Consider the following 19,986-nt stretch of genomic DNA (forward strand, 5'->3'; position numbering starts at 1 on the left):
CCCAGCTTGCGGGCGCCTAAGTCCCCTGACGCCACCGTGGACATGGGGCGCCACGAGTTCACCTACGCGCTGATGCCGCACAAGGGTGAGTGCTGCGCCCCATACCCCTCTGCCCTTCTCGGCCTCCGCTACGGGAAAACGCCCCTAGTCCGGCGCCCTGACCACATGTTCCACCACACGTCCCTTTTCCGGTCTGCTCCCAGGCTCGTTCCAGGACGCTGGCGTTATCCCCGCTGCTTACAGCCTCAACTTCCCCCTCCTGGCGCTGCCCGCCCCGGGCCCGGCGCCCGCCGCCGCCTGGAGTGCGTTCTCAGTGTCCTCGCCCGCGGTGGTGCTGGAGACGGTCAAGCAGGCAAGGGGCGGGATGGGGCGGTGGCGGGTTCGGGGCGGGGCCTGGTGTCGGCCCCACCCACCACTCACCTCCCTCCGCAGGCGGAGACCAGCCCCCAGGGCCGCACGCTCCTGCTGCGGCTCTACGAGGCCCACGGCAGTCACAGCGACTGCTGGCTGCACACGTCGCTGCCGGTTCAAGAGGCTGTCCTGTGAGTTGGGGCGTGGGGTGGCAGTGGGGGTCTTGCCCTTGCAGGGCCCTCATGGCCACCTCCTGTTCTGCAGCTGTGACCTCCTGGAGCGCCGCGACCCTACTGGCCCCCTGCTCCTCCGGGACAACCGCCTGAAGCTCACCTTTGCTCCTTTCCAAGTGCAATCCCTGTTGCTCCTTCTGCAGCCCCCACCGAACTGAGTCCCTGAGGGTGGGGTTTTGTTTGTGGAAGGCTTTGGCAGCGCCTCAATTCTGCCTCCTGAGCCTGATGCAAGGGTCAGTTACCTCTTAATAAACCCTTGGCTCAGGAGCCCTGCCGGTAGCCCCTGCTCAATCCCCTCAGGGCCCATCCTCAGGCTTTGAGGGGACAGTTTTTACCCCAGGTATTTGGGGGCAGGGGCAAGACCTAAGGTTATCTGTGCATGCAGCGTCTGGATTGCAGCCCCCATGAGGGAGACCCGGGATACTGGTAACCATAAGATGACTAAAAGACCATGATACAAGATGGTGTTCTGGGACTTCATGGTAGTCCAGCGGTTAAGACTATGCGCTTCCAATGCAGGGGGCATGGGTTCAATCCCTAGTCAGGGAATTTAGATCCCACATGGGAAAAAAACAAGAAGGGGTGCTTCCGCCTGTACCCACAGATAGAGGGCTTGGGGCTGAGGAGGAGGCCTGGTGGGTGGGTTCTGGCTGACCCCCACTAGGAGGAGAGCACTGCTCCCCAGTAGGGGAGCAGCCACAGGCCCTGAGTAGTCCTGGACTGGAGGAACGGTAGAGTCTGGGCTAATTGGGCAGGGGGTCTCTGCACCACCCATGAGGGGCCATCCCTGCAGAGGCCATGGCCCTCCTGTCCTCAGGACTGGGCAGCAGGCCCTTCACATTGAGCCTTCCCAGACCTTCTGCAGTCAGCCCAAGAAGTGCCAAGAAGTTCAAGTTTATGCTTTTACTAAAAATTAGCATTTTTCACATGGGCTTAAAAATGAGGATAGTGGGATACAATTAAAAACGTAATTGTGTAGGGAATGGCCATAGGGTCAGAGCATCCAGTTCCCTGCAACCTCCAGGAAGCCACACAGGCCCAGATCCAGGGTGCCAGGAGGAGGGGTGGATACAAGCAAGAAGAGCCTTTTGCTAGGAGGCTGAGGTCCCCTCAGGCTCCAAGGATGGGGTGTCAGCCTTGATCTTCCGGGTTCTGTGGCGGCCTAGGGAAGGACAGGTGAGATGGTAGTCCCTGGCCGAGGACTCCCCAAGAGCCTCCCTTCCGCCTTTGTCCACGTGTTCCTCCCACCCACACTGCCATCCCTTCCTCTCCTGGGGAGCTCGCTGTGGCAGTCCGTCCCTCCCCAGAGGAAGTTGCTGAGGAAAGCCCACCTGAGGTTGCTGGCCGCCTCCTTCTCTTCCCTTTGTCAGGGACCGGGGGGGCTTCTGGGTCCTGTTGGAGGCTGGTCCCCTCGGGCACCTGAGCTGTAGTCTGTTTAGGAAGGCCTCTCTGTGCCCTCCGTGTCCTTGAAGGGGCTTTGTTTGGAGATGGAGGGTCCTGGGTGGAGAAGACGCAGGGCCGTGAGGAGCCCTGCAGGTCAGGCAGGTGAGGACCCACGTTTGCCCTCCATTGTCAAGGAAAGGAGCTGCCTGAGAGCCTGGCCTGGGAGGTGTGGCCAGACTAGGAGAGAGTGCAGGGACGGGGAGGAGCAGGGAGCCATACCTCCACTCTGTCCTCAGGACCCTGCTGTGCTTCCTGGGACTTCTTCTTCTTGCGGGACTTGCCCCCTGTAGGACATTGATGCTGATGGGCTTGGAGGGTTCTGTGGCCTCAGCCCCCTTTCTCTAGACTCCCACACTCCCACTCTGGAGTGACTCCCAGGGTGGGAGAGGGGGACTGGGATGGAGAAGGTGCTGCAGCCCTTGCACAGCTAGTTGTTTCTGCTCTCTTGTTACGTTAGGAGTAGTTTACCTTTGGGTGCCAGGGGTCCAGGATCCCCCTAAAATGGAATCAAGAGAATTCAGGAGTCAGCCTGGTAGGGGTAGTTTCCTTGCAGAGGCAGAATCACACCTGTCCTTCCAGATCAGTGAAGCCCTTCCCCAAGGAAGCCTGACTGTCCCCTCCTGACCCCCCAGGTCAGCGCCAGCAGCAAGGTCCCCCCTGCTCTGGGGCTGCGCCACTAGCGGGGACCCTAGGACTCAGAGGAGGGGCAGAACATAGCACAGGGAAGGCTTAGACCCTCAGGACCAGTGTGACCCCAGGTTTTTCCATCCCACCGGTTTCCTTGGGTCTCTGTTTGCCTGTACAAGCGTGAGAGCCCAAACCTGGAACCAGATGGTGCGGCCATGCCGGTCCCGCAGGGAGCTCATGCCTGGTGTGCTGTAACACTGCAGCCAGGCTCGGAAGGCAGCAAAGTCCTCCTCCCCGCTCTCCGACCCGTAGCCTTTGCCCCCTGTGGGACAGAGGAACCAGGTGGAGATCAGAGGGGGGACTTAGGCTGGGAGGAGGGGGAGCCCAGTTAGACCTGGCTTAGACCTCAGCTTCACAAGCTGATAGACTGAGTCAGGGGGCCAAAGCTCTCCCTCCTCCAGCTGTGTGACCTCAAGCTGGTGTCTTCCCCACTCTGGGCCATGGCTCTCCCATCCTGAAGTCGGATTAAGAATCCTTGCCCTGCCTGCCTGGAGGTATAGTCCATTTAGAAATGACTAGGTCAACAAACTTCCATTCTCCAGGCAGGGAACCAGGCCCAGACAGGGGCAGGAACTGTCCCAGGTTACACAATATGCCAAAGCAGAGCTAGCCAGCCATCTTTGCCTCCCAGGCCCTCACCCAGCTGGACCACTTCCTTGGGCACCGAGTGGCACAGCTCCAGCAGGTCAGGGTTCTGCAGCTTGGCCCTAATCTTCTGGCTCAGGGTCAGCTCCGGGCTCTGGAAAAGGGGCAGGGGTGGGACCTGGATGTCAGCATGAGGCAATGCTGCTCAGAAGGCCGCTGGTCCCTCAGGGAACAGACCCCTTCTGAGCTTGGCAGGACATGGACAGTTCATCGGCACCCCCCATCACCTCCCATATGCACGCACACACACACATTGTAGACACAGGCTGGAACTGAGAAGGGACCTGCTCGAGCTGAGCTGCAGACACCTCACCCAGCCCCAACCCTCGTCCGCCTGCCTGACAGGGGCAGGCGCATCCCTCCCAGTGCCCTCACCGGCCTGCGCTGCTGCAGGGCCTCCAGAACTGTGCGGGCCTTCTCGAAGGGGGGGATCCTCAGCCTGCAGGGAGGTGGAGAGGGGTGCTAAGCAGAGGGGAACGTGAGCACACCCAGACACCCCCGCCCTCATGCCCAAGGCCTGCCTGCTGACCGGTACAGGATCTCCGCCCGCAGATAGTTGCCGATGCCATTAAAGAACCTCTGGTCCAGCAGGGCCTCACAGATGGGCCGGTCAAAGGCCTTGTCTGCTAGGTTTCGTAACACATTCTCCCTGGAGGGACACAGGCCGGTCACATAAGACCCATTCTGCCTGCCTGCCCCCTGCCCCTCCCTGCCTCCCAATGGGGTAGGGGAGAGGAGCTGGGGGAAGCAATTTCTGGGTGCAAGGGAAGGAAACAGTAAGTCCCAATTTCCCATTATCCCATCCTCTGTGGTATTTGGCAGCAGGAACCTCCATTTTCTGTTAAAAATGGGAACAATGTGGGATTTCAATTCATTACAAAAGGTTAAAAATGCCAATTTAAAGGAACATGCTCAAGAAAACACTTGAATCTATGTATATGGTTTGCATGTCACCAGAGTGGCTCAGATTCAAGATACTTTTGGGAACAAGGTGATCACAGGACCTTGGGTGTGCCTGCAGTCTGGAACGCCTTGTCTAGGACTTCCAGTTGCTTAGACATGAAGATCTGACATTGGTGGGGTCAGCTATTTTCAAGATGCTGAAGATCTTCTTGGAAGCTGACACTGGCTCTGTTTAGCAGGAGTGAAGGGGGCAAGTCCTGGCTGGTGAGTGCCTAGCACCCCCACGGGTCTCCTCACTACCATGAAGAGGAAATGAATCTTGCTTCTTTGAGAACATGGTCATGACAAGACTGACTCAGTGATGGGCATGAGAAGCAAATGATACAGGGCCCAGAAGACAGTTTGGGGGGTAAAACTGGAAGGTCAACCTGGGTGGTCAGCTCCCAGAGGGAGGCAGATCCCCACAGGCTTTGCAGCTGGAGGACCAAACAAGCCAAAATGCTCATCATGCAAGAGAAACTTCAGAACCAGCTGGCAAAGAGTTAACTTGTGGCCTGACCCTCCCAGGAAAGGTGAAGTGGGAGAAATCTAAGACAACACAGACACTTCCCTGGGAGTGCACTTGGGGTCACGCCTGGGAAGGCCAGGAATCCGCTGCCTTCTGGGGGCCAGAGATGACCTGATCCACCCCAATGGGCAGCCAAAGACATGCCTTCCCCAAGAAAGGATTTGCCAAGTCCCACTCCATGCCTTCCTGTTTGAATCTTGTCAGAATGCTTTTACTTTAGAGCTTTGCACTTCCCTGGTAGCTCAGCTGGTAAAGAATTTGCCTGCAATGGAGGAGACCTCGGTTTGATTCCTGGGTTGGGAAGATCCCCTGGAGAAGGGAATGGCTACCCACTCCAGTATTCTTGCTTGGAGAATTCCATGGACAGAGGAACCTGGTGGGGCCCCAGTCCGTGAGGTCGCAGAGTCAGACATGACTGAGTGACTTTCACTTCACTTTCACTTTCCCTTCCCCCTGCCCTACCTGAACTAGCTCTGTGGGAGCAGGGACCACATCCCTCTTGATCACTGCTGAACCCTCAACACTTAGAACTGGACTGGCACCAAGCAGAGACACATGCATGTTTTATCTTTAGAGGAAAGGAAGTGGCTGACGCTGGGCCATCTTATGTGACCGGCATTCCACCCCAGGTGGGGCTCTTAGCCTGCCTCAGGCAGAAGACAGGCACGGAGAGCATGGGACACAGACCGGTGGGCAGGCACGATGTGGGAGACCACAACCTGCTTCAGAAGCCATGCCATTAAGTGGTCCTCTCCCCACCCCCTTGACGCAGTTCCTTCCTGCTCAGCCTCCCTTCTTGGGCTGTTAAAGCCTCTCTACTTTTCTTCTTAGCCTTCTGAGGGCACCAAGCAGTGTGGGATGCTGATGAGAGCCCCAGTTCTGACACAGTCGGCCATGTCCTCCACCTCTTGCCCCCACCTCCTCTGGGTTTCCAGGTCCATTAGCTCGGAGTTGTCCCTAGGAAAGGACACTGCCTTGGTCTACAGATGAAAGGACTGAAGCCCAGAGGGGCTGGAACTCGCTTCTCATTGGCCAACAAGGCACTAATAAGCCACATCTGAAGCCCAGGACTGTATTCCTCACACCTGGTGCTGGCCCTACCTGAACTGCTCATACTCCAGCAAGACACACGGCCCGCGGCCTGGCTGCCACTCGCCCCCGAGGTCCCAGCGGCCGAATCGGCGGATGTCCACAAAGCAGAGGGCAAGTCGGGGGCCAGGTGGAGCTGTGTAAAACCGCAGGTGGGCGTGGGGTGGCAGCGCATCGCTGGGCACCAGCTGGAAGGAGCCAGTCATGCCAAAGCGGAAGACAAGGGCCAGTGGCTCCTGTTGGGGCTGGGCCCCAGGCAGGGGGCTCAGGGTCAGGCGCAGCTCCTTGCCGCGGGCCAAAGCAGAGATGTTGTAGGCGCTGCTCTCAAAGGGTACCTCAGGGTTGCGGCTGACGGGTGACTTCTCCACACACCCGCCAAAGACCAGCTCCCTGCATGCCTCGTTCACAAAGTGGCTGGCCAGATGCAGTTCAGGGCCCTCGGGCATTCTGTGGGAGGGGTGGCCAGGCCCTGTGGGGAGGATGACAGCAGGTTGGGCCAGGTGTGCCTCCAGTGAGGTGGCAATATCACTCCCAGTTTTCAGAGGCGAGCCCAGAGGGTCAGAGGGGGCATGGTCAATGGGAATTGGCAGGAAATCAGCTGGCTTGGCCACAGCCCCTGCTCTGTCCCTCCCCTGCTCCATCCCCACCCCCAGCCCTGAAAATGCTGAGAAAGCCCAGGACCCTGGGGAGCTCTGACTAGGGAAACATGACTACCTTGTTCATTAACACCTTCCATGGGCTTCCAGGAACACTCTGATTTTAGAATAAAGTCCATATCCTTCCAGGGCCCAGGCTGTCATCTCATTTCCTCCCATGTGCCCCACCCCCCTTGCTCCAAGCACACAGCTCTCCCTCACACCCCTCACCCCCTACCCCACCCCCTCCCCGCCTTTGCCGTCCTCCTGGGTCTAGAAACAGCATCCTCCATGCCCTGATCCCCTTCATGGCACTCCCAGACCCTGAAATTATTAGCTCCTGTCTGCCTCTGTCTCCACTCCCACCCCAGAATGGGAACTGTGCACGCTCATCTCCCCAAGAATCAGGCCCACCTCGGTTGCCACAGTGACTAAGGGAATGAGCCTGGAAGATAAGAGCTGGGATAACGGTGGCTCACAGGCTCTGCCGGCAGACAAGGTGGAGGAGCCTGCTCACCACCCACTGGTCAGGACCGAGGCCTCGGACAAGTAAGAGGGAATGTAGTTGTGTTCAGGTACCTTAGAGCTGGAGTCAGGGACACACGACATTGAGGGAGGAGGATGGGGCGCCAGGAAGGGCTCCCCACGCTCCAGGCCATGGTCCAGGGGGACACAGGAAACTCCCGGGTCAGCGTCTCGGGCCGAAAGGGTGTCCCCCTTCCCACCCTCGCGGGTTCCCATCTGGCTGAGGCAGGAAGAGTTTGCCACTTTTCTCAATCCAGGGTCGGGAGATCGGAGGCCAAAGTAGGTGTTGGGCAGGGGGAAGCATTTGGCCAGGACGGACTCCTTTGTCCTCCGTACCCGCAACCTCGGCACCGCCCCGGGCCTGGCACCCAAAAAGGTTCGTTTTGCGGGAAAAGGTAAACTTACAGGTTCCTAATTTCGCGAGGGGCAGACGCTCAATGGCTCGCCTCCTACCCACCCCCCTCCTCCAGCTCCCGCTGCCTGTCCTCGGTTAACCCTGGCTCCCTTCCTCCCCAAGGCCCCTATTCCAGTCTTCTTCTCAGTTCTGCTGCACACACACACACATACACCCCGGCCCCCCGGCCCGCCGCCGGCTACCTGCGCCCAGCGCCGCTCCCGCAAGCCTGCAGCCACCAAGGGGTTAATGCCGGAGGCGGAGCGGCGCCTAAGAGCATGTTGGGAGCTGCGTGCGCTGTTGGGAAGTGTAGTTCCTCTTGTAGACGGTAAAGCTTGTATGGGGTGGAGTCCCAGAGTAGGTGCTAGGGTGTGGGAAAGGCTTCGGTCAGTCACCTGGCTGAGAGATGGCTGAAGAACCTGGTTCCCGCTGCCCGGCGCCGGCGGGTTCCGGGGTCAGGTCTGAGGTCCTGGGTTGCAGCCGACTCTGGCTGTGAGAAGCCAACCGGCTAAGTCCAGGACCCGGTGGGCAATCCCAGCGGTAAACAGCAGCAACTTCCCGAAGCCGAGACGCTTACAGCTGGGCGCAGGGCGCGAACAGGTGCGCGATCAGTGCAGGCTCTGGGGACCCGGTGGTGGCCTTACGTTTCAGCGCTAGTCAGACAGAACACATAAACAGCGTCACTGCGGGTGGTAGAGTGCAGCCCGGCAACCAAAAGCAGGGGCGGAGAAGCGGAACCTACTTCCGATGTGGGGAAAGGTCTCTCTGCGGTGACATTTAGGCTGAAACCTCAGAAGAAGCCATCTGGAGAAGAGAGGGGACCAGTCTATAGGGCAGGTGGAAGGAACTGCTAGGGAGGTGGCTAGGGGGAGTGCTGAGAGGGGAGGACGGACACACGAGCAAGGGCCGGTCCCTTCCGACCTCTGGAGGCCTCTATAAGGAGCTGGCATTTCATCCTAAGTGCCGCAGGCTCGGTGCCTGACCCACAGCCAATTCTCCCCCTTCATACTACTACTCCTTCCTCTCCCTTCATCTGTTTATTCGTGTATTTTGCCAAAAGTGGACTTCCTGGTGGCTCAGATGGTAAAGCGTCTGTCTACAATGCGGGAGACCTGGGTTCTATCCCTGGGTCGGGAAGATTCCCTGGAGAAGGAAATGGCAACCCACTCCAGTACTCTTTCCTGGAAAATCCCATGGACGGAGGAGCTTGGTGCAGGCTAATGTCCATGGGGTCGCAAAGAGTCAGGCACGACTGAGCGATTTCACTTTCACTTTTGCCAAAAGTACTTTAAAGTAAATTAAACCATGCATGCATGCTAAGTCACTTCAGTTGTGTCCGACTCTGTGTGACCCTATGGACTGTAGCCTGCCAGGCTCCACTGTCCATGGAATTCTCCAGACAAGAATACTGGAGTGGGTTGCCCTACCCTTCTTCAGGGGATCTTCCTAACCCAGGGACTGAACCTGCCTCTCTTACATCTCCTGCATTGGCAGGCGGGTTCTTTACCACTAGCGCCACCTGGGAAACTCATTAGATAATACTTTTTACCAAACCTAGTAAAGTTAACAATAACTTTTTAAAAATATGTATTTGTTTATTTGGCTTGGGGGGGGGGTGTCTTAGTTGTAGCATGTGGCTCTTTAGTTGCAGCATGCGAGATCTAATTCCCTAATCTAGTTCCCTCATCAGGGATGGAACCCAGGCCCCCGCTGCATTGGGAGCACAGAGTCTTAGCCTCTGGACCACCAGAAAAGTCCCCAACATAACATCTTAATATTATCTAATACCTCCCACATTCAAATTTCCCTAGTTGTCCCCAAAATGTCTTTTATAGCTAGTTTGTTCAAAGCAGAGACCAAACACGGATTATATATCTCTTCAATCACTTCCAGTCTAGATGAAACCATCCTTCCCACCTCCTACCCATGTCACTTGCCTTTTTTTGGTCTTCATGATATTTACTTACCCTTCTGAAGAGTCCTTTGAGATGCCCCCATCAACATTCTGGATATGTTTGATGTTTCCTTGGGTGTTGTTAACTTGTTCCTCTATCTCTAGTTCTCCCTGCACACCAGAAATTAGATCTAAAGGCTTGGAAGTGGAAGTGAAAGTCACTCAGTCGTGTCCAACTCTTTGGGATCCCATGGACTGTCCATGGAATTCTCCAGGCCAGAATACTGGAGTAGGTAGCCTTTTCCTTCTCCAGGGGATCTTCCCAACCCAGGGATCGAACCCAGGTCTCCCGCATTGCAGGTGGATTGTTTACCAGCTAAGCCACAAGGAAAGCCCAAGAATACTGGGGTAGGTAGCCTATCCCCGTCCAGGGGATCTTTCCGATGCAGGAATCGAACTGGGGTCTCCTGCATTGCAGGCGGATTCTTTACCAAGGGAGTTATCAGGGAAGCCCCAGTATCTCCTAGATGCTGTTCTATACTCCAAATTGCATGACATTAGGAGCCACCCAGCCTCTGGTTGTCTCACTCTAGTGGGGATGAATTGATCACTGGTAAGGCTGTGACAGCCAGACTTCTGTGTTGTAAAGGTGTGTTTCATACCGTGGGACCATTGAGTAATCTATGGGGGGATTTCTGTTCACTTAGTTCTGTTTGTTTAAATGAAGTTATATTTTACATACAGTAAAATTCATCCGTTTTAGAGTGTGAGGGCTTTTTTGTTGTTGTTGTTTTGGGTTTTTTTTGGCCATGACAAGGCATGCCAGATCTTAGTTCCCCAACCAGGGAACCCTGGTTGGAACCCTGCATTGGAAGCATAGAGCCCTAACCACTGGACCACCAGGGAAGTCCCTAGAGTGTGACTTTTGACAAATTCATACACTTATGACAATCATCACCACAGTCAAGAGATAATACATTTCTATCATGCCCCCATCCCAAAATTTGCCCACGCACGTTTTTAGTCGATATTTGCATTGTACCTGTTGACAACCGCTGATCTGTTTTCTGCCCATATCGTTTTTGCCAGTGTCATACACAGGCATATCTTGTTTTATTGCACTCCACTTTATTGCACCTCACAGATAATGGCATTTTTTCTAAACAAATTGAAGGTCTGTGGCAATCCTGCTTTGTCAAGATGATGGTTAGCATTTTTTGGCAATAAAGCATTTTAAAAATTTATTTTATTAAAGTATAATTGGTTTACAATGTTGTATTAGTTTCTGCTGTATAGTAAAATGATTCCGTTATATATTTACATATATTATTTTTCATATTCTTTTCCATTGTGGTTTATTACAGGATATTGCCTATTTTCTTGTGCCATACAGTAGGCTCTTGTTTATTCTGTATATGATGGTTTGCATCTGCCAATCCCAAACTCCCAATCCATCCTCCCCACCACCCCCAGCAATAAAGTATTTTTTAATTACAAAAGAGTTTTTACAATGTACAGTAAAGCTCGTACATTGCTTTTTAAACACAATGTGGTGGTAGTGTAGTTGCTCGTCGTGTCCAACTCTGCGACCCCAGGGACTGTAGCCCACCAGGCTCCTCTGTCCATGGGATTCTTTGGGATCCTCCAGGCAAGAATACTGGAGTGGGTAGCCATTCCCTTCTCCAGGGGGTCTTCCGGATCCAGGGATTGAACCCAGGTCTCCTGCATTGCAGGCATACCAGGGAAGCCCTTAAACAGAATGTATTGCACACTTAATAAACTAAAGTACAGTGTAAACAAACTTTTCTATGCACTGGGAAACCAAAAAGTTCATGGGACTTGCTTTATGGCCATACTCACTGTACTTCAGTGTTCTGGAACTGAATCTGCAGTATCTCCAAGGTGTGCCTATACATGGAATCTTTAGTATGTAGCCTTTTGTGTCTTCTTTTGTCCTCATAGCATAATGCATTTGAGATCCATCTATGTTGGGATGCTTATCAATCCTTCTTATTGCTGAGTAGTGTTCCACTGTGTAGACATACCAGCATGTTTATCCACTTACCAGCTGAAGGACATTGAGTTGTTTACATGAGGTTATTCTTTACCACCATGCAAATACCCAGTTTCACATTACATCAACCTTTCACCTAATGGCTTTCTGGTCATTGGTGATCTTTGCCTCAATCAAGTACTTAACTGGGTGTTACAAAATGGTGATTTTCTAATGCTGTCATTCCCCCTACATTAACTTGAATTCTTCTGTAAAAAAGAGCTTTATTTCATTGATTAGGGTTATTTGGGTATTATGAAATACTAAAAAGACAGGATAAATTCTGAAATACTTCTCTTCAATTATCAATTTTTAGACTAAGAATTTGGTGCAATAAAGTCCAATGGGGACAAATTAAGGTTGATTTTTTGCAGGAAAGGGGTTAGTTATCTTTTATGGACTCATAGATTTTTTTTTACATTCAATACCTAAATCTGTTCTCTGCCAAATCTTTAACTTTCCCCCACTTATTGAAAGAGTACTGTTTTAGTCTTGCAGTTCAGTTCAGTTCAGTCACTCAGTCGTGTCTGACTCTTTGCAACCCCATGAATCACAGCACGCCAGGCCTCCCTGTCCATCACCAACTCCCGGAATTCATTCAAACACGTCCATCGAAGCAGTGATGCCATCCAGCCATCTCATCCTCCATCGTCCCCTTCTCCTCCTGCCCTCAATCCCTCCCAGCATCAGAGTCTTTTCCAATGAGTCAACTCTTCGCATGAGGTGGCCAAAGTATTGGAGTTTCAGCTTTAGCATCAATGAACACCCAGGACTGATCCCCTTTAGAATGGACCGGTTGGATCTCATTGCAGTCCAAGGGACTCTCAAAAGTCTTCTCCAACACCACAGTTCAAAAGCATCAGTTCTTCAGCACTCAGCTTTCTTCACAGTCCAACTCTCACATCCATGCATGACCAACTGGAAAAACCATAGCCTTGACTAAACAGGCTATACAAACAGGTAATCTTAAGAAAGATTGGTAAAAGGCAAGTGAGTTTTACTCACTCACACTACAATGCTGTGCTACGATAGCAATGAGAGGAGATTCTGTGATGACACAGAAGAGGGAATGCTACCTGGGTAACCAAGCTTATATTACACATTTGATGAGACTTGGAGTTTTTTTTGTGACTGCCACTTAATTTGCATTTTATTCCATGTTTTTTGCTTTTGTCTTCTTTTTCTTGCCCTCACATGGGCTACTTGAACATCTTTTAGAATTCCAGTTTGACTTAACTATATTGAGTGCATTACATTGTATATAGCCTTTGAAGTGGTTGCTGTAGGTATTACTCTATACATATATTATACGTGTGTATATACTTGTCACAGTTCACTGATACTGACATTTTATCAGTTTGAGTAAAGTGTAGAAACCTTATCTCTTTTTTCCTTCACTAGTTTATAACAACCTTCAATATCTCCTGTACATACATTGAAAACCACATCTAACAGTATTATATTTTGCTTCAAATATGTTGAACATATTTCAGAATACTCAAGAGAAGGAAAGTCTACTGCACCCATGTTTTTATTCTTTCCATTATTCTTCATTCCTAATGTTTCAAGATTTCTTCTATCATGTTCTTTCTGTTTAGAGATCCTCCTTTAGACTTAATTTTTTTTAATTTTATGCTGGAGTATAGTTGATTTACAATCTTGTTTAGTTTCAGGTATATGGCAAAGTGATTCAGTTTCATACATATATATATATCTCCATTCTTTTTCAGATTCTTTTCGAATATAGGTTATTACAGAGTATTGAATGGTGTTCCCTGTGCTATACAGTAGGTCCTTGTTGACTATTTTATATAGTGGTGTTTATATGGTAATCCCAACCTCTTAATCTATCTCTGCCTCCCAGCCTTTCCCTTTTGGTAACCAAAAGTGTATTTTCTATGTTTGTGAGTCTGATGGTTCTGTTTTGTAAATAAGTTCATTTGTATCACTTTTTTTAGATTCCACGTATAAGTACTATCATATGACGCTTGTCTTTCTTTGTCTAACTTACTTCATTTAGTATAATAACATCTAGGTCCATGTTGCTGCAAATGGCATTACTTCATTTTTATGGCTGAGTAATATTCCACTGTGTATATGCCCCACATCTTCTTTATCCACTCATCTGTCAATGGACATTTAGGTTGCCTCCTATCTTGGCTATTGTGAGTCGTGCTTCCATGTACACTGGAGTGCATGTATCTTTTCAAATCATGCTTTCTTCCAGATATAGACCCAGGAATGGGACTACTGGATCATATTGTAGCTCTGTTTAATTTTAAAAGGAAGCACCATACTGTTCTCCATAGTGTTTGTACCAATTTACTTTCCCACCAACAGTGCATGAGGGTTCCTTTTTCTCCACACCCTCTCCAGCATTTACTGTTAGTAGACTTTTTGATGGTGGCCATTCTGACTGATGTGAGATGATACCTCATTGTAGTTTTGATTTGCATTTCTCTAATAATTAGCAATGTTGAGCATAGGTTTTCATGTGCTCTTTGGCCATCTGTATGTCTTTGGGAAAATGTCTGTTTAGATCTTTTGCCCATTTTTTGATTCGGTTGTTTATTTGATATTGAGCTGCATGAGTTTATGTATTTTGGAGATTAATCCCTGTTGGTCACATCATTTGCAAACATTTTCTCTTGTCTTTTTATTTATGGTTTCCTTTTAGCCTTTTGAATTTTATATTAGAACTTCTGTAACAATTTTACTAGTTATTCCTCATCTGCAAATGTCTTGATCTCCCCCTTTACTCTTTAAAATATCTTACAATTTTGTCATTTTTAAAAATTGAAATATAGTTAATTTATATTAGTTTCAGGTATGCAACAGAGTGATTCAATATTTTTATAGTTATACTCCATTTAAAGTTATTATAAGATATTGACTGTACACTCTGTGCTATTTTATTTTATTTTACACATAAAATAAAGATGTTTATACCTCTTAATCCCCTACTCCTGTCTTATTCTTCCCCTCTTCGTCTTTCCACTGGTAACTATTAGTTTATTCTCTATGTCTATGGATCTGTTTATTTTCTTCTATTCATTCATTTCTTGGATTCTACATGTAAGTGATATCATACACTATTTTGTCTTTCTCTGATTTATTTTACTAAGCATAATACTCTCCTAGGTCCATCTGTATTTTTGTAAAAAGCAAAATTTCATTAATTTTTATGGATGCGTGACATGTATAATATATTATGAACATTGGGGTACGTGTATCTTTTTGAATTAGTGTCTTTATTTCCTGCAGATAAATACCCATAAGTCAGATTGCTAGATTATATGATAGTTCTATTGCTATTTTTTTTTTTTGAGGAAACTCAATATAGCTTCCACAGTGGCTGCACCAATTTATATTCCCACCAACAATGAACAAGGGTTCCCTTTTCTCCACATCCTTGCCAACATTTGTTATTTGTAGTCTTTTTGGTGATAGCCATTCTGACAGGTGGGAGGTGATATCTCATTGCGGTTGTGATTTGCATTTCTTTAATAATTAGTGATGCTGAGCATCTTTTCATTGCTGGTTGGCCATTCCTATGTCTTCTTTGGAAAAATAATTATTCAAGTTTTCTGCTCATTTTTAAATCGAGTTGTTTCCTTTTTTGATATTGAGTTCTGTGGGCTATTTATATATTTTGGATATTAATCCCTTACCAGTCATATCACTTGCAATTATTTTCTCCCATTCTGTAGACTTGTCAGTGGTTTCCTTTGCTGTGCCAAAGCTCTTAAGTTTAATTATATGCCATTTGTTTATTTTTGCTTTTGTTTCCTTTGCCTTAGGAAGAAAAAAAATCCCTCCCCCCAAATTGCTACAATTTATGTCAGAGTATTCTGCCTATGTTTTCTTCAAGTTTTATCACATCTGGTCTTACATTTAGGTCTTTAATCCATTTTGATTTTTTTTATGGTATGACAAATGTTCTAATTTCATTCTTTTACTCACCCTTTACTCTTAAAAAAATATCTGTGTATATATATATATATTTCTTTGGCTGTGCTAGGTCTTACTTACAGCATGCAGGATCTTCATTTGTCCCATGTGGGATCTTTAATTTTTATTATTTATCTATTTTTGGCTGTGCTGGGTCTTCATTGCTGCATGGGCTTTCTTTTTACAGTGTGCAGGCTTCTCATTGCAATGGCTTCTCTTGTTGTGGAGCACAGGCTCTAGATGGTGGGCTTCAGGAGTTGCAACTTGTGGACTCAGTAATTGTGACACGAAGGCCCAATTTTCCTGCAACATGTGGAAACTTCCCGGACCTGGAATCGAACCCATGCCCCCTGCATTGGCAGGTGGACTCTCAACTACTGGACCACCAGGGAAGTCCCCATGTGGGATCTTTAGTTGTAGCCTGTGAACTCTTAGTTGCAGCCCGTGGGGTCTAGTTCCCTGACCAGGGGTGGAACTCGGGCCCCCTGCATTGGGAGTGTGGCATCTTAGCCACTGGACCCCCAGGGAAGTCCCTTGGCCTTTACTCTTGAGGTGACTTTCTCTGAATATAGAATTCTGGGTTGACATTTCTTGTCTTTCAGGGCCTGAAACGTGTTGTGTTTGTTATCTTTGGCCTCTGTGGTTTCTGATGAGATATTCAGTCATTCGAATGGTTTTCTGCTTATATGTAAGGTGTCATCTCTGTCTTGCTGCTTTCAGGATTCTTTTTCTTTAGTTCTCAGAAGTTTGATTATGATGGATCTTGACATAAATTTCTTTAGATTCAACCTGTGTGGAGTTCATTCAGCTTCTTGGCTCTATACATTTGTGTCCTTTGCCATATTATGGAAAATTTTAGTCATTATTTCTTGGAGTACTTCTCTGTTTCTACCCTCCTTCTCCTTACCTTCTGGGACTCTGACACCACAAGTACTAGATCTTTTGTTAATAGTCCTACGGGTCCTTGAGGCTCTATTTTATTTTTTGTTCTTGTTGTTTTCCAAGTTTTCATCCCTCTGTTGTTAAGACTGGGTAATTTCTATTGATTTACCTTCAAATCCACTGATTCTTTCTTCTGTTGTTAAGTTCACCCATTGAGATTTTTACTTGGGCTATTGTAGTTTTTGGTTCTAAAATGTTTATCTTGTTCTTTGTATCTTGTATTTCTCTGCTGAGACTTGAGCCATTTTTAAGATGGCTGCTTTAAAATCCTTAGTATAGACTTGTAACATCTGAGACATTCTAGTGTTCACATTTGTCTTTTTTGAGTTGAAATTTTGTTGGTTCTTGATACAATGATTTTTTAAAATTGAATTCTAAACATTTTGGGTATTACGAGACTGGATTGTATTTAAATCTTCTCTTTCAGCAGGCCTTCTCTGACATGGTGCTAGTGGGGAAAGGGCTATGCCACCTCCTGCCAGCTTGGGTAGGGCCTACGCTCCCACTCAGCCTTTGTAGACAGCGGTGGAAGGGGGACTGCAGTTCGCAGGGTGTGGCTGGAGGACAGCCCTTACTGTCTCTAACTTTTCTGTGCTGCTGGACTGTCCTTTTCCTCATCCACTGCTTAGAGAAAGCAGGCTTTTGTTGGGGCTTCCTTTGTGTGTTGGTGTTTCTAGGCAGTCAGCTTCTCCATCACTCAGCTTGGGATACATGAAACAAAATTTAAGGAACTTTTTACTGTGTTGTTCTTCAGGTCTTGAGGATCCTAGCCAGTCTGCTGTCTCATCACCTTTCGTAGTCTTATGTTTTATCAAAGTCCAAGGTTTTTAGCTGCACTTAGTGGGAGGAACAGAGAAAAGACCATCTGTTCCATTTCTCCAGAAGCAGAAGCCAGGAGGGGAGTCCGGCCTTACCTCTTTAAATTGTCCCATCTTTAGCCAGTGGATCAAGCTGGCTCCTGTTGATATGACTCATTTTTAATAGTTTCCTTGGACCCTGAGACTTGCCTGGTGGCTCAGGTGGTAAAAGCATCTGCCTACAATGTGGGAGAAACCAGGTTCGATCCCTGGGTCAGGAAGATCCCCTGGAGAAGGCAATGGCACCCCACTCCAGTACTCTTGCTTGGAAAACCCCACGGACAGAGGAGCCTGATAGGCTACAGTCCATGCCTAATAGGCAGAGTCGGACACGACTGAGTGACTTCACTTTCACTTTTGGACCCTGAGATGTTCTAGGCTCCCCCTATACTCTCCCTGCTGCAGACCTGGGATCGGTCTTTTCTACAAGCGACCCTGGATGGCCTAAGACAGTCCTGGGAATCCCTTTGTCTTAGTCTGTTCAGGCTGCTGTAACAAAATACCATGGACTGGGTGGGTTAAACGACATGTATTTCTCACAGTTCCAGAGACTGTGAAGTCCACATTCAACTCAGAATGAGTTCTTGGTGAGGGCTCTCTCCTGCTCTGTGGGACAGCTGTTTTCTTGCTATGTTCTTATATGGCCTTTCCTCAGTACATGTTTATAGCGAGAGAGTCTGTCTTCCTTTTTTCATAAGAACACTAATCCCATCATGCAGGTCTCAAGACTTCATGTGAACCTAATTACTTCCCGAAGGCCCCACCTCCTAAAACCCTCTCACTGGGGTTGGGGCTTGGACATAGGAATTTAGGGGTGGGGTCACAATCATTCAGCCCATTATCCCATTCCCCTTGCCAATGAGTGATTCAGGCATGGGCCTTCTCTCTTCCTAGAGAAGATGACACGGAGCCAAGGGCTCTCTCCTTTCTCTACTTGGGGCATCTGGTGTTGGGGCCACCTACTTGCTGCCAGCTTCAAGACAAGGCCAGCACAGAGAGGGCACAGCCAAGAGCATCCTAGGACCGGGAGCTGGAGCCCTGATTCTCCTGTCTAAAGACAAGCTGTCTCGTTTTGGTCCTCATTCTGCCTCACCCCTGACCAGCCTCAGCCAGCAGCCGAGAAAAGAAAACGGACCATAGGTCAGTGTATCACTTGGTCTCTGTCACGAAAACCTCTGATCTGAACCCTAAAGAAATCACGCACACACTTCTTTACACTTTTCCCACTTCTGTTTATTCTTCCTTCTCAGGAAAACCATTGATAAGTGCCTTTCACAGGGGAGGGAAGGCAATGCTGGAAGAGTTCTCAGGATCCCAGGCTGGATTCTCAGGTGGTAACCTAGGAAGCCAGAGATCCAGGAGACCAGACCCTCAGGGTCCTGGAGCTGGGGCCACCCCCTAATGAGAAGTTTGAGGGCAGCTCCACATGGGGCCCTGTGCTCTTCTTCTCAGCCCACGTTGCTCATCAGGGTCTGGGCCTGCTTTAAGTCTGCAGTGGGGAGAGGCAGGCAGGCGGCAGCAGTTAGGCGGGACCTCAGGGCGCCCCTTACCCTCCTGATACAGCCGAGCCTCACCTGCCAGGAGGACCTGGAACTTGTCTGCTGAGAGGGACATGGCAACAGGCTGGGCCGGGGCACCTGGGGAAGCGGCCACCTCCAGCCGCAGGTGTACCAAAGGCTCTTCCACGGTGCGCAGCAGGCTAGAGCTCAGGGTGTAGTCCACCCGCCAGCCCACGCCTACCAGCCTGTTCACTGCGAGACCGAGAGGGGCTTGAGGTGACAGGCCGGGGAGCCAGGCGGCCCAAGCCCTCACCTTGGCTCAGCCCCAAACCCTCCAGGGCTCTGTGGCCTTTGAGCTCTCATCCCTCTGACCCAGGAAGTCAGATTACCCAGGGCAGGTCTCAGAGCAGAGAAACCCGGGCTGGAGCCAGGAATCCCAGCCCTGTGACTGCTTGACGTGACGTGGTTAAGTATCCTTTCTGAGGATAAACACCTCCCAAACCACAGGCGCCTTCCAGAAGGAAGCCCAGCCCCACCCTGCACTCACCCCGCAAGCTGCAGGCCCGCAGGCGTGCCTGCAGGGAGCTCTGCTTCTCCTCGTAGCAGCGACAGAGGCTGGCCGCGTGCTCTGGGGACAAAAGGAGGCCCCCTGAGCTAGCAGGTGGGGGCTCGGGCTCAGGTGGCTCAGAGCGCAGGTCTCAGGCTCCTGGCCCAGAGAAGGCAAGGTGTGTCCCAGGGTCACACAGCCTGCCCTCTGCCCAGCACCCCTCGGCCCAGGTCACCCTCCTGCCTGCCCTCGTCCCCGTACCTTTGGGCAGCCCCAGCTGCTGCAGTTCGCTGGACAAGGACTCGCCATCCACGCTGTGCTTGGCTGCACTGGACAGGATGAAACTCAGCACTGCCACCGTGGCCTTCACATCGCCTGACTCTGGGGGGAGCCGTGGGTGGAGTGGGGTGTCACTGGGGCCCCAAACACCTCCTTGTGACCCCACTATCTTCAGCTCAGAGTCCCCAGGCCTCCTAAAGCCACGAGCACTGCCACTGCCGCACCGGGAGCTGGTGGAGGCCCTGGGGTGGCAGTGCCTTTCCTCCCTTATCTCCTCCGCTGGGACAAGCGGGTCAGAGCGGGCCGGAGGAGGGGCCTCTGTGCCAGGCCCCAGGCTGAGTACCCAGGGTCACCCAAAGGTCTGTGGAGCCAGTAGGGTGCTCACCAAACCTGGCGTCCATGGTAAGCTTCAGGATCTTCTCATACTGTGAAGAAAGGAGGCTCTCAGGGCGGGGCTGGTCCCCTGCTCACCAGCCCCCTGGCCTGGACCC

General features: G+C 50.2%; 3 protein-coding genes across 5 annotated transcripts in view; 1 reads left to right on the forward strand and 2 right to left on the reverse strand.

The window, feature by feature from the left end:
* MAN2C1 (mannosidase, alpha, class 2C, member 1) overlaps nucleotides 1–1,044 on the forward strand; it is a 12,289-nt gene extending 11,245 nt beyond the window's left edge. The window contains 4 exon segments of the mRNA XM_010843326.1: nucleotides 6–85; nucleotides 204–352; nucleotides 433–542; nucleotides 616–1,044. Of these exon segments, the coding sequence (XP_010841628.1) occupies nucleotides 6–85; nucleotides 204–352; nucleotides 433–542; nucleotides 616–742 (466 nt within the window). The 3' untranslated portion in view covers nucleotides 743–1,044.
* A 428-nt stretch (nucleotides 1,045–1,472) lies between these two features.
* Nucleotides 1,473–8,043, reverse strand: NEIL1 (nei endonuclease VIII-like 1 (E. coli)). Of its 3 annotated transcripts, none has more exons than XM_010843329.1 (10): nucleotides 7,869–8,043; nucleotides 5,932–6,388; nucleotides 3,889–4,008; nucleotides 3,735–3,798; nucleotides 3,354–3,453; nucleotides 2,849–2,976; nucleotides 2,496–2,523; nucleotides 2,247–2,311; nucleotides 1,916–2,081; nucleotides 1,473–1,746 (listed from the first exon to the last, which is right to left on the reverse strand). In XM_010843329.1, exons 2-10 carry the CDS (start codon nucleotides 6,363–6,365, stop codon nucleotides 1,676–1,678), a joined length of 1,176 nt encoding a protein of 391 aa, XP_010841631.1. In that variant the 5' UTR covers nucleotides 6,366–6,388; nucleotides 7,869–8,043; the 3' UTR covers nucleotides 1,473–1,675. The 3 variants fall into 3 exon arrangements, with proteins under 3 accessions (XP_010841631.1, XP_010841629.1, XP_010841630.1); XM_010843327.1 differs by lacking the exon at nucleotides 7,869–8,043 and adding an exon at nucleotides 7,677–7,748; XM_010843328.1 differs by lacking the exons at nucleotides 2,849–2,976; nucleotides 3,354–3,453; nucleotides 7,869–8,043 and adding an exon at nucleotides 7,677–7,748.
* A 10,338-nt stretch (nucleotides 8,044–18,381) lies between these two features.
* Nucleotides 18,382–19,986, reverse strand: part of COMMD4 (COMM domain containing 4) — a 5,597-nt gene continuing 3,992 nt past the window's right edge. The window contains exons 4-8 of the mRNA XM_010843330.1: nucleotides 19,881–19,920; nucleotides 19,478–19,597; nucleotides 19,217–19,297; nucleotides 18,745–18,921; nucleotides 18,382–18,659 (exon numbers count right to left, since the gene is read on the reverse strand). Coding sequence (XP_010841632.1) covers nucleotides 18,619–18,659; nucleotides 18,745–18,921; nucleotides 19,217–19,297; nucleotides 19,478–19,597; nucleotides 19,881–19,920 — 459 coding nt within the window. The 3' untranslated portion in view covers nucleotides 18,382–18,618. The remainder of the gene's footprint in view (nucleotides 18,660–18,744; nucleotides 18,922–19,216; nucleotides 19,298–19,477; nucleotides 19,598–19,880; nucleotides 19,921–19,986) is intronic.

This window comes from Bison bison, unplaced genomic scaffold, assembly GCF_000754665.1.
Source record: "Bison bison bison isolate TAMUID 2011002044 unplaced genomic scaffold, Bison_UMD1.0 scf7180017864181, whole genome shotgun sequence".
Classification (NCBI taxonomy): Eukaryota; Metazoa; Chordata; class Mammalia; order Artiodactyla; family Bovidae; genus Bison; species Bison bison.

Excerpts from the sequence above, each read along its gene's own strand:
- NEIL1 (XM_010843329.1), bottom strand. The coding sequence starts at position 6,365 with ATGCCCGAGGGCCCTGAACTGCATCTGGCCAGCCACTTTGTGAACGAG. Across the intron at positions 2,082-2,246 it reads GTCCTGAGGACAGAGTGGAG|GACCCTCCATCTCCAAACAA; the intron begins GTATGGCTCCCT and ends TTCTCCACCCAG. Across the intron at positions 1,747-1,915 it reads GAGGCGGCCAGCAACCTCAG|GCCGCCACAGAACCCGGAAG; the intron begins GTGGGCTTTCCT and ends GTCCTTCCCTAG.